At 42.0% G+C, this 12,727-nt stretch overlaps 3 protein-coding genes across 4 annotated transcripts; 1 reads left to right on the top strand and 2 right to left on the bottom strand.

The window, feature by feature from the left end:
• Window positions 1-559: 559 nt before the first annotated feature.
• C19H17orf100 (chromosome 19 C17orf100 homolog) lies at window positions 560-1,903 on the bottom strand. The gene has a single exon (XM_002826923.6). It carries the CDS (start codon window positions 1,901-1,903, stop codon window positions 1,547-1,549), a length of 357 nt encoding a protein of 118 aa, XP_002826969.2. The 3' UTR covers window positions 560-1,546.
• MED31 (mediator complex subunit 31) lies at window positions 1,715-9,383 on the top strand. Of its 2 annotated transcripts, XM_054536080.2 has the most exons (5): window positions 1,715-1,986; window positions 2,259-2,340; window positions 3,164-3,241; window positions 3,517-3,613; window positions 8,994-9,383. In XM_054536080.2, exons 2-5 carry the CDS (start codon window positions 2,313-2,315, stop codon window positions 9,184-9,186), a joined length of 396 nt encoding a protein of 131 aa, XP_054392055.1. In that variant the 5' UTR covers window positions 1,715-1,986; window positions 2,259-2,312; the 3' UTR covers window positions 9,187-9,383. The 2 variants fall into 2 exon arrangements, with proteins under 2 accessions (XP_054392055.1, XP_002826968.2); XM_002826922.6 differs by lacking the exon at window positions 1,715-1,986 and having other exon boundaries at window positions 2,102-2,340.
• On the bottom strand, window positions 6,331-12,616 carry TXNDC17 (thioredoxin domain containing 17). The gene is given in 4 exon segments (NM_001131417.1): window positions 6,331-10,700; window positions 11,339-11,414; window positions 11,825-11,906; window positions 12,430-12,616. Coding segments are annotated over 4 exon segments (372 nt in total). The 5' UTR covers window positions 12,575-12,616; the 3' UTR covers window positions 6,331-10,631.
• Between the last annotated feature and the right edge of the window lie 111 nt (window positions 12,617-12,727).

The following is a 12,727-nucleotide window of genomic DNA, read 5'->3' as shown; positions in this document are numbered from 1 at the left end:
TCAGTGTTTCCCTATTGACCTTAGAATAAATCTCAAGTTCCTTACTGTGGCTTAGACCTTCTGTGGACTGGCCCCTGCTTGTTTTTAACTCCTCTCTTCCGTTCTGCTTCCATGTCTATATAATTGCTTCTCTCTCACTCCAGCCACACTGGCCTTCTTTCTGTTCCTTGAACATTCAAAGCTGGTTCCCATCCACCCTTTGTATTTGCTGTTCTTCTGCCTAGAATGCACCTGTTCCAGATCACTGTTCATTCACACATATCTCAGATTAAATGTTAACTAATCAGCAAGGCCTTCCCTGACCATTTTATCAAAAGAAGCCCCTTACTTCCATTCCCTAACACATTACCCATGTATTTCCTTCATAGAGCTAATCACAATAGAAAATTGTCTTGTTTCATCATTGCTTGTCTGCCTTTTCACCAGAGTGTAAGCTCCACTGGAGCTGGGACTTTGCCTTTTTTACTGCTATCGCACAAGTTCCCAGAATACAGACAGTTCCCAACTTAAGATGGTTTGACTTATGATTTTTCAACTTTACAACAGTACAAAAGTGACATGCAGTAGAAATAGTTCTTTAAGTACTCATACAACCGTTGTTTTTCACTTTTAGTACAGTATGCAATAAATTACATGAGATATTCAACATTTTATTATAAAACAGGCTTTTTGTTAGATGATTTTGTTCAACTTTAGGTGTTCTGAGCATGTTTAAGGTAGGCTAGGCTAAGCCATGATGTTTAGTAGGTTAGGGGTATTAAGTGCATTTTCAAATTACCATATTTTCAACTTACAATAGTTTTAATGGGAGGTAACCCCATCGTAAGTGGAGGAACATCTAGTGCCTGGCACAGAGCAGGTTCTCAATAAATATGACTCTTCTCCATCTTCTTCAAACCTCAGGTCAGGTTTCAATGACCTCCTCTCACTTTCTCTTCTAAGATTATTTTTGCTTGCTGGTGGGTTTACCGTCATTTTTAACTACATCTAACCTACCTTAAAAAACTGTATGGATGGGGGTGCCAGGTACAAAGACTTAGCATAAAGAAAACAACCATTTACTTTGAAACATAAACAAAGGCCAATTAATAATTTATGAGTCTGTTCCTTGCCCCTCAAGTTTTTAACAGGCATGGAATCATTCCACAGGTCATGATTTCAGTTTGGTCTCTGTTCCTAAAGGGTGAAGGTCTTCTGAGGGCTGTGGATCCCAAACTCACCTGGCTCAGAGGCCCAAACAGCCTCTTTGTCCATCAACCCGATTTAGACAGCATCCTGGGCCTGAAAACCTTTTGTGCTGGCTTCAAGTGAAAATAGTTCACTGGGTCAAAAGTAGGCTGGTCCAAGACGCAGGACGGTCAATAAACGTTGGCTGTGTTCAGAAACTGCGGCTTGGCTGTTTCTTACATTGATTTATGGTTTGTTTCCATGAAACCGAAAATGATTGGTCCACCTGGCAGCTGGCTGGCTGGCTGGCTGGCAACTGGAAGCCTTTCTGTCCTGGCTGAGGGCCCTGGCCCCTTGGTGGCCATTGGGAAGCAGCATCTCATCGGGCCGTTTTTTCGTTCTGGCGGGCGGCCGGCTTGGCTCGCGGTGCCGGGCTCTCCGAGCAGTGTAGAGACGTCTCCACCCTCAGGGACGAGGCCCTGACTTGGCGGGAGGTCGTTTCCGTGCGCTGCGAGGAGGATTCCACGTGCCGGGAGGACGCCTCGAGGATGCGAGGGAGCCGCTTCCCCGAGGGGGAGAGGGAGGGCCCCTCGCTGCGGCGCTGGGAGGTCTCCACCCGCCGGGACGACGTCTCCACGCGGTGGGACGAAGTCTCCACGCAGACCGTAGACGTCTCTGTGTAGCGGGTGGTCCCCACCCGGGGCGAAGACTGCTTGGCCCCTCGGGCTGAGGCCATTCTGCCGGCGTGAGGGGGCCAGGGAGGCCTCCGGGCACCCCACAGCCCAACGGTCACCGCAGGCAGAAGAGAGGAAAACTACGGTACTGCCATAGCCGGGAGCGCCACAACACGATGACGTGGAAGCACCGTAGTCCTTCGAAGGCTAAAACACTGGGCTCCTGCCCCTCAGGCGCTCCCACGGCCCGGGCCCCGCCCCCTCGCTATTTTGGAGCCAGCGCGGGCGGAGCCATCCCAGGGCTGGTCGGGGATGGGCGGAGCTGCCCCGCCCCATATCCCACAGTGCCCCGGGACCGGAAGAGGGAGCCGTGGTTTCCGGAACTTCCCCCGTCACTTTGGGCTTTTGCTCGGTCAGGTTGGTGGCGTTTTGGTATCTTCGTTTGGTGGCGTTTTGGTATCTTCGTTTGTTATGGCCGCTGCCGTCGCTATGGAGACAGGTGAGTAGCTCTCTGATCTTGGAGTCTTCGCAGATGGAACTCTTCTCGGCCCAGACCGCTTCCCCGTGGCCTCCTTCTAGGCCTTATTCTTGGCCGGGTTAATATTTGGACAGGGAGGAGAGAAGGCTCTTGTAGCGTCTAGAAAGACTAAGGTACTCTTTGCAGTTTTCCTAATTTGGTTTGTTCGCACATCTTTGCTATTCAGACACCACCCCACCAGCTCCCCGGCGTGGGTGAGACTAAGGGAGAGGACTTGTGTGTTAAACCGTGTCCTCCTTGATTGGTTTTCTGCTTCTCACATGAGCTTGCCTAAGTTTGAAATATCGTCGCTAGACTTGTGTATCATTCTGCTAGTGGTGCTTCTTATATGCATGCGCTCCATGATCTTTTAGGCTCTCCGCAGTCTCTTGCATCCTAAGTTTTTCTTTACTGATTCAGCCCGTAGCGTTTGCGAAACTTAATCACTGTTAACAATTGTTACAACGCATTATTAAAATAGGGGAAGCCACAGTTATTACAGCCTACCGTAGTGATCACTGTTAAAATTCCTACATAGTGGCCCACGAGTGGTAGGAATTCTCCGTTTGTGTTGCTGTTTTCTTTGATGATTTCTCTTTAACTTTAGAGAAAGTTTTAACTTACTCCTTTTAATCAGGGCTCCGCTTTTCTTAGATTTCGAAGGAAGGTTTATCTCCTCCCACTCCTAGTTTGGGAAGACCATCTCAACATTAGTCAGGTTTCTTTATTGCCCTTTCCTTACTACAAATCAGTATTATATACAGTGACCTTTATTTGCCATGATTTTTGCTGTCTTGTCTCCTAGATGATGCTGGAAATCGACTTCGGTTTCAGTTGGAGTTGGAATTTGTGCAATGTTTAGCCAACCCAAATTACCTTAATTGTAAGTTGTTAAGCACCTCATTAAATTGAGTAGCTATTAATGATTTCTGACAGAAGAGTTGCAGTTCAAAATAGTATCTACTTTTACACATTCTCAATTGAATGACGTTACACTTATGCTGGTATATAGATATAATTGTGCACTGGGATTTGTGTTTTGAATCCAATGTGTGTTGGTGGTGGGGGTGTTATGTAAATAGATCCTTTATATTAGGGGTAACAAATCACAGTTTAAGGATTGGTTTGACCTACAGATTTTTTTTTAATGCTTTTCAGTTCTTGCCCAAAGAGGTTACTTCAAAGACAAAGCTTTTGTTAATTATCTTAAATACTTGCTTTACTGGAAAGACCCAGAATATGCCAAGTATCTAAAGTAAGTTTAATTTTTATAATCCTAAGCATGTGTATACTTTATTATATAATAGATTTCTTAGTTTCACATTGGCAAAAATGTATTTGGAATCTCTCCACTTCTTTTCGTTATCACCATCTTAATACAAGACACCCTCATCTCTAACTTGTAACACTGCAGTAATCTACTCCCTGGTTAGCTCTGCTTCTACTTTACCTTCCTGCCCCCGTCTCCACCCCAAACCAAACCAAGCAAAACAGCTTTCTACACAGAAACCAATTTAATCATTTAAAAATGTAAATCAGAACACTTTACTTTCTTGCTTAGAACCTTTCAATGGCTTTCCATTCCATGCAGGATAAAATCCAGTCTTTTTTCTTGGGCTAAAGCCCTATATGATCTGGCCCTGCCTTTTCTGACCTTGTCTTTTACCACCCTCCCCATCTCACCTGGTTTCTGATCCCTAAGAACTCACAATCTGTAAATGTAGTGGCATAAGCCATGGGCTGAAATTAAAAGAGGGTATCTGTAAGGAAGGTGTTTCTGGGGTTATTTGAATGAGGTGATCTTACCTGAGTCTTAGAGTTGCTGTCTTTCATTTAAGGCCTCTTATGTGCCAGGAACAGTGCTAAATGCTTCATATGCATTAACTCATTTATATATATATATATATATTTTTTTTTTTTTTACCATTCAGGTCGTTCAGCAGACACTTTCATGTTAAGGCTTACTAAGTTGCAAGAAGCATATTATAACCACAAAGCAATTCCCTTTTAATGGTTAAAAACAAAACAACAACAACAAAAAACCCCACCTTGAACTCACACCCCTGCTTTGTCTTAAGCAGGTAGAAAGCAATAGTGAACCTTTTTAAAAAAAAAAAAAAAAAAAAGTTTGAGAGGAAAATGTTTCAAACTTGTCTCAGTCACTTTTCTGTGTCCAATAACAACTGACTCACGAAGCATGTACGTCTTATGTTGCCTGCAGGACCTTTTGCACCTTTTCTAGCTTTTTATCCATTTAATAATCCAAAGAAAAGACTTTTAAGAAAAGTAGACTTCAACGAATATTGTATGTGTGTAGATTTACAGACTCAGTGTTGGAAGCCTTAGCCACCAACAAGTTTAATCTTACCCACAACGTTGCTGAGAGATGGACATCTACACTCTGGAGGTTTCCATGGAGCCCGTGTTACTCTGTCAGGGACAGCTGATTTGATTGTTAGCCAGATATTAGAAAGTTCTTCCTTATATTGTGATATAATGTAGCCCCAGTCTGTTTGTCCCTGGATTAAGCTAGAACCATTCTATACTCTCTTGAGGACAACAGCCTTCCAGATATTTACATTCAAGAGAGACTGCAAATTAGCCCCTTTTGGGCATTTTATTCAGTCTGCAGAAGATTTTAGTTTTTTCAATACTTGCCAATATTTAAAGATCAGAAAGTTGTATATAACAAATGCAGATTTCCAGCTACTGTTTCGATTCTGGAAGATCTAGTAACCATAGATCTTAATTCTCCCAAGTCAACAACTGGGCTGAGGCTGAGAGCAGCTGTCACTACTAGCTGCTTTCCACCTGGTGGAAGAGACACTTTCTACCACTTGGCCTGCTTCATTGATAGCCAGTAGGTGCCACTATAACATCTCTCTTCCATCTATTTTTCTCAACTACCCTCAGCCATTGTGCGATGGTGTCCAGAGTTCTCATGAGTTGAGGTTCCCTCCTTTGGATATTTGGCAGTTGTACTTTATGCAGTTCAGCCAAGAACTAAACACAGGCCTTCAGATGTGGTCAGAGTACAGTGGGCCAGAGGTCCTTTCTTTTCTTCATGTGGTCATACACCTCTATTAATTCAACTTAAGTTTATATTACTTTTGGGGGTGGGAGTGGGGAGAAGATCACATTGTTGACTTGCTGGAAGCATTGTGTCAACTAAAATCCTTCAGTTCTTATTTTCATCAATGCTGTTGGGTTCTCCCTATGTTGTTTCTTTTTAAAAACACCAAATGCAGAACTTCCCTTTTATACGGCTTCTATTTCATCTTGTTGACTTGTAGCCTATCAGAGTATGATTCTTTATTGTCATCTAAGGTATTCTGATATAATCACTGCATGTCTAAATTCTAGTTATTGACTGAATGCTACTTGAGACCATTCTCTTGGTTGTCACATTATTTTACTGTTGAAGAAACTGAACCTTAGAGAGGTTGAGTACCTTGTTAAAGGCCACCCGGCTGGAACTTACATCCTGGTCATTTTAACTACTAATGCTGTCGTGAAAGGGAGTTAGCCAGGGCAGGTGTGAATAGAGCATTCTAGCATAAGCAGCCAACAATTAGAGCAACTGTGTATTTTTAGTGTGTGGATAGCAAATCTTTGCTGTCTTGGAAGTTACTATCTTAGAAGCATGGTATTAAGCCCTCTATTCAATGTGGTGTTGACATCAGTAGCATTGGTTTCATTTGGGAGCTTTTTAGAAATGCAGAGCTCAGGCCCCACTCCAGGCCTAAGGATTCAATCTGCATTTTAAGAAGTGACCCATATACACATTAAAGTTTTAGAAGCATTGCTCTAGTATCCTATTTTCCACACTTTAGTCATTTGCATATCACTTGTGCAACTTTGGCTTTATCTGCATACTTCCTGAAGGGGGCCTGCCCCTCCACACCTCTGCGTATTTCTTGTCAGGTTGGAGATGAAAGACTGAGAAAAGAAATAAGACATAGAGACAAAGTATAGAGAAAGAACAGTGGGCCCAGGGGACCGGCACACTCAGCATGCGAGGACCTGCACCAGCGCCGGTCTCTGAGTTCCCTCAGTATTTATTGATCATTATTTTTACTATCTTGGCGAGGCGAGTGTAGCAGGGCAACAGGTGGCGAGAAGGTCAGCAGGGAAACGTGAGCAAAGGAATCTGTATCATGAATAAGTTCAAGGAAAGGTACTGTGCCTGGATGTGCACGTAGGCTAGATTTATGTTTCACTTTACACAAACATGTAACTAGCAGAGAGCAACAGAGCAGTATTGCTGCCAGCATATCTCGCCTCCAACCACAGGGCGGTTTTCTCCTATCTCAGAATAGAACGAATGGGAATGGTCGACTTTACACCGCGACATTCTATTCCCAGGGACGAGCGGGAGACAAGCCTTCATCTTATCTCAACTGCAAAGAGGCCTCCCTCTTTCACTACTACTCCTCAGCACAGACCCTTTATGGGTGTGGGGCTGGGGGATGTAAGGTCTTTCCTTTCCCACGAGGCCATATCTCAGGCTGTCTCAGTTGGGGAAAACCTGGACAATACCCAGGCTTTTCTGGGCAGGGGTCCCTGCAGCCTTCCGCAGTGCATTGCGTCTCTGGTTAATCGAGAATGGAGAATGGCGATGACTTTTACCAAGCATACTGCCTGCAAACATATTGTTAACAAGGCACATCCTGCACAGCCCTAAATCCATTAAACCTTGATTCAATATAGCACATGTTTCTGGGAGCACAGAGTTGGGGCTAAAGTTACAGATTAACAGCATCTTAAAGCAGAACAATTTTTCTTAGTACAGATCAAAATGGAGTTTCTTATGTCTTCCTTTTCTACATAGACACAGTAACAATCTGATCTCTCTTTTCCCCACACTTACTATATGTTACTGTATTTTAATTGTCTCAGTTAGCTTTTGTCTTTTCAACTTGAAATAATTTCACTTACAAAATAGCTGGAAAAATAGTAAAGATAATTCCTGTATTTTCTTCACTCACATATTCCAAATGTGTAACACTACAATCAGCAAAAATCAGCACATTAATATTATTACCTAATCTACAGACCTCATTCACATTTTGCCAGTTGTTCTGCTGGTGTGCTGTATGTAGTGCAGGATTTAGCCTAGGCCTGCTGTCCTGCTGGTGTGCTGTATGTAGTGCAGGATCCAGTCTAGGCCCGTATGTTGCATTTTGCTGTCATGTCTTCTTAGTCTCCTTTCATCTCAGTGGTCTTTTCTTTTCCATGACTATGACAGAAATGATTTTGTATCCTTCATATATCTGCAGTCACATGAAGTCTATTTGTCCCACTACTGGTGACATTAATTTTGGTAACTTGGTTGAGGATGGTACCTTCTAGGTTTCTCCATATTAAGTTACTATTTTTCCTTGTGTATTTAATAAGTATCTTATGGGGAAATCCTTTGAGACTATGTAAATATCATATTACATATACTTTTGCCCATTTTAGCATCTTTTGAAGATAATTGCTTGAAACATTTTTTACTGTGATGATTTTCTAATTCTATAATTCTGCATTTATTAGTTTGGAATTCGATTGTAAGGAAGTATATTCCCTTGTTTTCTATTATTTTATTAAAGAAATTTACATCCATTTAGTGTGGACTTTTGGATTCTTATTTTTAATAGAATTATGAATTAGAATTATGTATTTTCTTGCGCTAAGTATTCCAGATTTGGCCACTGGGAGTCCCTTCAAGTTGGCTCCTGAATACTTTTGATCCTCCCAAGAATTTTTAGCACTTTTTCTTCTGGCACTATGTAATGTTCCAGGCTCATCTTGTACTTTTCCTGTCTTATCCCTGAATCACCCTTTTCTCCAAGGATACCTGCTCCTTGGAAACCACAGTCTGGACATTGTATGTTCATTAGTACCACAGTGTCATTGCTTCTAGGCCCTCTCAGTACACAAAGCTCAAGAACTATATATATGTATGTATGTGTATACATGCACACACGTATACATCTGTTTATTCTATGTCTATGTATATTAAAAGCCGTAAGTACATACTGATGTTTTCAATACCAGCTCAGTAACACAGGGTTCATTGTAGCCTTTTTCCTTTCTGTGTCTATAACTCCTTTTCTGATAGCCAGAAATTTGGCTGTCCTTATCCACAGTATATTTACTTTTCCAATCCTAGAGTATATCTAATTTCAGAATTGGTATATCCCTGTGGACAACAAGAGTACAATGTATGTGCATGGTCCTCTTTCACACTCACTTTTAAATGAAAGTTGTCTTTTTATCCCTATTGATGGAAAAATGAGTATCAAACACATAATTACTAAAATATGTTCATGTTCTTCACGTTGGAAACCACTAGAAGGGAATAGCATGGTTTGTCCCTAAATTTTCACTCTGCTTACCAGTTACTGTGTTGTGTGGTCCTGAGCAAGTTAATTTAATCTTTCTAAACTTAAACCTTCTCATTTTCGAAAATATTGAACACTGACCTTTGATGACTAATCAGGGGAAAAAACCCTATGCTACCAGAGTGTACTAAGTTACTGTTATAGAAATGGCAGGCTACAAGATCGTTTTTAAGAGAATAACTGAATTAGACCTTGGCATTATTTACTTAAATTATGTTGTTCATTCACTTACAAACTTAAACCCAGGTACCCTCAGTGTTTACACATGTTAGAGCTGCTCCAGTATGAACACTTCCGAAAGGAGCTGGTGAATGCTCAGTGTGCGAAATTTATTGATGAACAGCAGATTCTACATTGGCAGCACTATTCCCGGAAGCGGATGCGCCTTCAGCAAGCCTTGGCAGAGCAGCAACAGCAAAATAACACATCGGGAAAATGAAAAACTGGATACAGACGAGGCTCTTAATACATGTATATAATGTATTTCTTTTGTACAGTGAAGACAAAAAAAAATGAAAAATGAAAACTCTTCCTATCTACCTTTATTATGGTAGCCCCTAGAACCTTTAGTGTGCTTTTTAGTCCAACTTTTTATTGTTAATAGACTATTTCTGTTAAACCTGAATTGTTATTTGATTTCCCTGTGGATTTGTAAGGTGTTTTCTTTTTTACGCATTTAGCATAATCAGCTGATTAAGCATGGAAAAGTTAGGTGCTTTAGACCAAATAAGGCACTGGGGCATGGGGTAGGGGTGGGCCACCAAGTATACTGAATTCTAAGGCTAGCTCTTCCTGCCATATAGTAGGGCAAGACCATCTCCTGGAACCTTACTGTCTCTCAGATCGACTACTCTACCACTCTTACCTACGTAGTGAGAGTAGCGGAGTCAGTGACCTCTTTAAATCACAGGACAGGAACTGCATAAAAGTTCTTAAATTCTGCAGGACAGGAAGTACCTGTATTACCTGCTTTGCAAGGTGGCTTTAAGAATCACTGAATCACTGTGGCCTCACTTGACCTAGTCATGGCAGGACAACTAGTGGTTAATTACTAACTGGACTCTTGACTTTAGAACAAACATGAGGAGCCTCAAATACTTGTGTTCATTTGGGAAAGCTACCATTGATTTGGGAGGTACCACAAACCAGGTGCTATGTTAAGTGCTTCCTTGAATTCTCATTTTATTCTCAGAACCTTGTTTATAGAAGAGAAAACTGAGGTTTGGACGGGGTGAGTAACTTGCCTGTGGTTACACAGCTAGTAAGTGGTAGAATCAGTGTGACTGACTTGGAGTTCTTCCCACAACTGGGTTATATAGTCTCTCCAGCCGCTCTCCGCCACCTGCCTCATCCCAAGTAAAGCACATTGAGATAGCTGTAAAACAAACTACCTCTAGTGCTCAGGAGTCTGTTTTTTAATAAACAAAACAAAACTGCCTGAATTAAGCAGAGGCTGGATTAGAGGTAATGGGCTTTCCTTCAGTGCTGAGGTTAGGTTCTACATTCCAAAATCAAAGAAGGGGTTTCAGGAATATCATCAGTTGCTTTGCAGATGGAGAGAATTTAAAATAAAAGGTACTGATCTTTTGAGAGATTTGGAAGGTGTGCTCTGCACCTTTAGGAGTTTTTAGGTATTTCCGTCACCTTCAAGAATACATTCCTTTGAGCCTTTACTGCTACTTCCGAAGACTTCTTTGTATCTTAAAAACATCCGTGTATTACAGGCAAACTAAAGGTTCATGGGCATTTTAATAGCACTCTATTGTTTAGACACATGCCAGTTTTTTAACATCATTTATTGCTAACGTGAATTGAAAGCAAGTATACAGTTTATTGATACTAGAACAAATCAGGAAATCAAGACATGATTGCCATCCTAAAATCTTAATCTTCAGAGAACAACATTTCCACCAGGTTGGCCTGAAGACACTCAGATTCTACCAGTTTTTGAGGCTGTAAGAGAAGAACAGTCAAATCTTCACTACTCCTATAAAACATTATTAGGAGTGGAATGAGTTCTGCCTTGAATGACACTAATCTTTGAACACAGAAATTATGCAATTCAGAAACTATCATCTAGTTATAACAAGTTTTATGAAAGAATCAAGATATTTGCTGTAAGATGAATCACTAACATACTTGGCTCAAGAGACTTAAACCCCAAATTACCAGGAAGCTCCACAGACTAAAACAGGAGACAGCAAGCCCAGTGCCCTCTTCTTCCCCTCAACTCTTTAATTTAGGATCCCAGGGGCATGACTGAACTAGAAGAGATGCCCTTACTTTTTAACCAGAATTACGAATTAAATAGAAAATAACTGTTGATGCAGATGTTTTAAGGAATTACGAGTCAACCTATTTTCTGTTTTTTTTTTTTTTTTTAAAGAGTGACTTAACATGAAAAAGACCTAATAGCTAGATATTTACATTATTAGTTTATTGGGATTGGCCATAGGAATGGACTTTCAGCAGCACTCTGAACAACAATGGAATTGAGATGAAATGTCAAGATCTTTTCAAATCTGGATCCACAGCAAGTTAAAAGAGTTCTGACAGTGAATTACAGGCCCAGCATATTTAAAGATACTTACTGTTCCATACTTAATTAGTGTAGGCACTGCTGTTACTTTCAAGTTTTTTCTGAAGTCATTATTTGGATCTTTCCAACTATTCCAAAAGAAAAAGTGATCATGAAAAAAATTTACTTGGTTTATTACAGTTTGCTTAATATTTGACATATTCCTACATTTAATTTGTTAGTAATCACTGTTCTTGCAAACACTTAAAAAACCTTGCGGACTATGGCTTAATCTATTAATTACCCTGTGCAAAGTTTTAAAGTGTGACTAAGATATAAAAGTAAAGCCAGCTAAGTTCTGGGCTTACACCAGACCAAATTCGTTGAATTACCCTTACTTAATTCAGGTGGGCATTGAAAATTTGTATTTAATAGCTTCTAATTGTTTAACTTGTCAGACATTACCTTATAAGATAAACTGGGTGAGTCCCTGAGGCCCCTCCCGCCTAAGTATGCAATTTGTGCACGTCTGTGAGGTAGATTATACATTGCCACTTACTAAGGCTTTTCTCCTACTTGGCAGTAGATGAACACACATCCTTCACTAATGTGCTTCAGCCCCTCTCGTACGACTGGTTCAGCTTTAAAAAAAGTTGAGATAAAATAATCGCACGTCAACTCTCCAATCAGGCACGTATAAACAGTGTTCTTTTCCCCTTCCCCCAGTCTTGGTAAGCACTCAGACTTTAACCTGCAGCTAACTGAAGAGGTCAACAGAAGTCAGGTGTTCACTTCTGGTCTTACAGCCACGCTAAGGGTAAGGACCAAATCCCAGTCCCGATTTGCCCCTGCACCACCGCGCCCGTAACAATGGAAAGCACATGTATTTGCTGACCAACTCACGAATCCTCTAAGACACTAATGGTACTGGGGGAGTGAGAAGTTTTAAGGAACTATTCCAAGATCATCCGGGTAAAATGGTAAAAGGAAGAGCGCTCTTGGCAGGGCGGGGTAGGATTTAATAGAAGGAGACTTGGGGACAGCTCAGATTGCTCCGCGGATGTCTGGAACCAAGACTCTGCCTCCGCTAAGCCCCCCTTCTGGCCGTAGGCTCGACCTTCCTGCCATTTCCATTGGACAGCAGCCCCCGAATCCCGGCCTCACCCTGCACGCAGTCGGGGCACCAGCTTTTCCCTCCGGCGTCCTTAGAACCCGTAAAGTAGGCGAAAATGGTCTTGCCATTGTGCTGTTCCACGGCCCGGTGGAACTCCTCGAAGCCAGACACGCTCACCTCCTCATAGCGGGCCATTGGCACGACGTGCAGCCGCTGCTGGAGGAGTGCACGTCTGGTCGCTGCGGTTGGGGCTCACGTGGGCGGGGCGAGGCTGTTTCCGGGTGGGCATGAGAGGGCGGAGCCTGCGGAAGCCTGCGCCGCTGAAGAGTACGGGAGCCTCTGAGGACC

Source organism: Pongo abelii, chromosome 19 (genome assembly GCF_028885655.2).
Source record: "Pongo abelii isolate AG06213 chromosome 19, NHGRI_mPonAbe1-v2.0_pri, whole genome shotgun sequence".
Taxonomy (NCBI): domain Eukaryota; kingdom Metazoa; phylum Chordata; class Mammalia; order Primates; family Hominidae; genus Pongo; species Pongo abelii.
The sequence above is the reverse complement of the archived record's forward strand: the minus strand, read 5'-3'. Positions and strand labels throughout refer to the sequence as shown.

Bases quoted from the DNA above. Each gene is read 5' to 3' on its own strand.
- MED31 (XM_002826922.6), top strand. From the start codon at position 2,154: ATGGGCGGAGCTGCCCCGCCCCATATCCCACAGTGCCCCGGGACCGGA. The intron at 2,341-3,163 runs GTGAGTAGCTCT...CTTGTCTCCTAG, and splicing joins TGCCGTCGCTATGGAGACAG to ATGATGCTGGAAATCGACTT. The intron at 3,242-3,516 runs GTAAGTTGTTAA...AATGCTTTTCAG, and splicing joins CAACCCAAATTACCTTAATT to TTCTTGCCCAAAGAGGTTAC.
- C19H17orf100 (XM_002826923.6), bottom strand. From the start codon at position 1,903: ATGGCCTCAGCCCGAGGGGCCAAGCAGTCTTCGCCCCGGGTGGGGACC.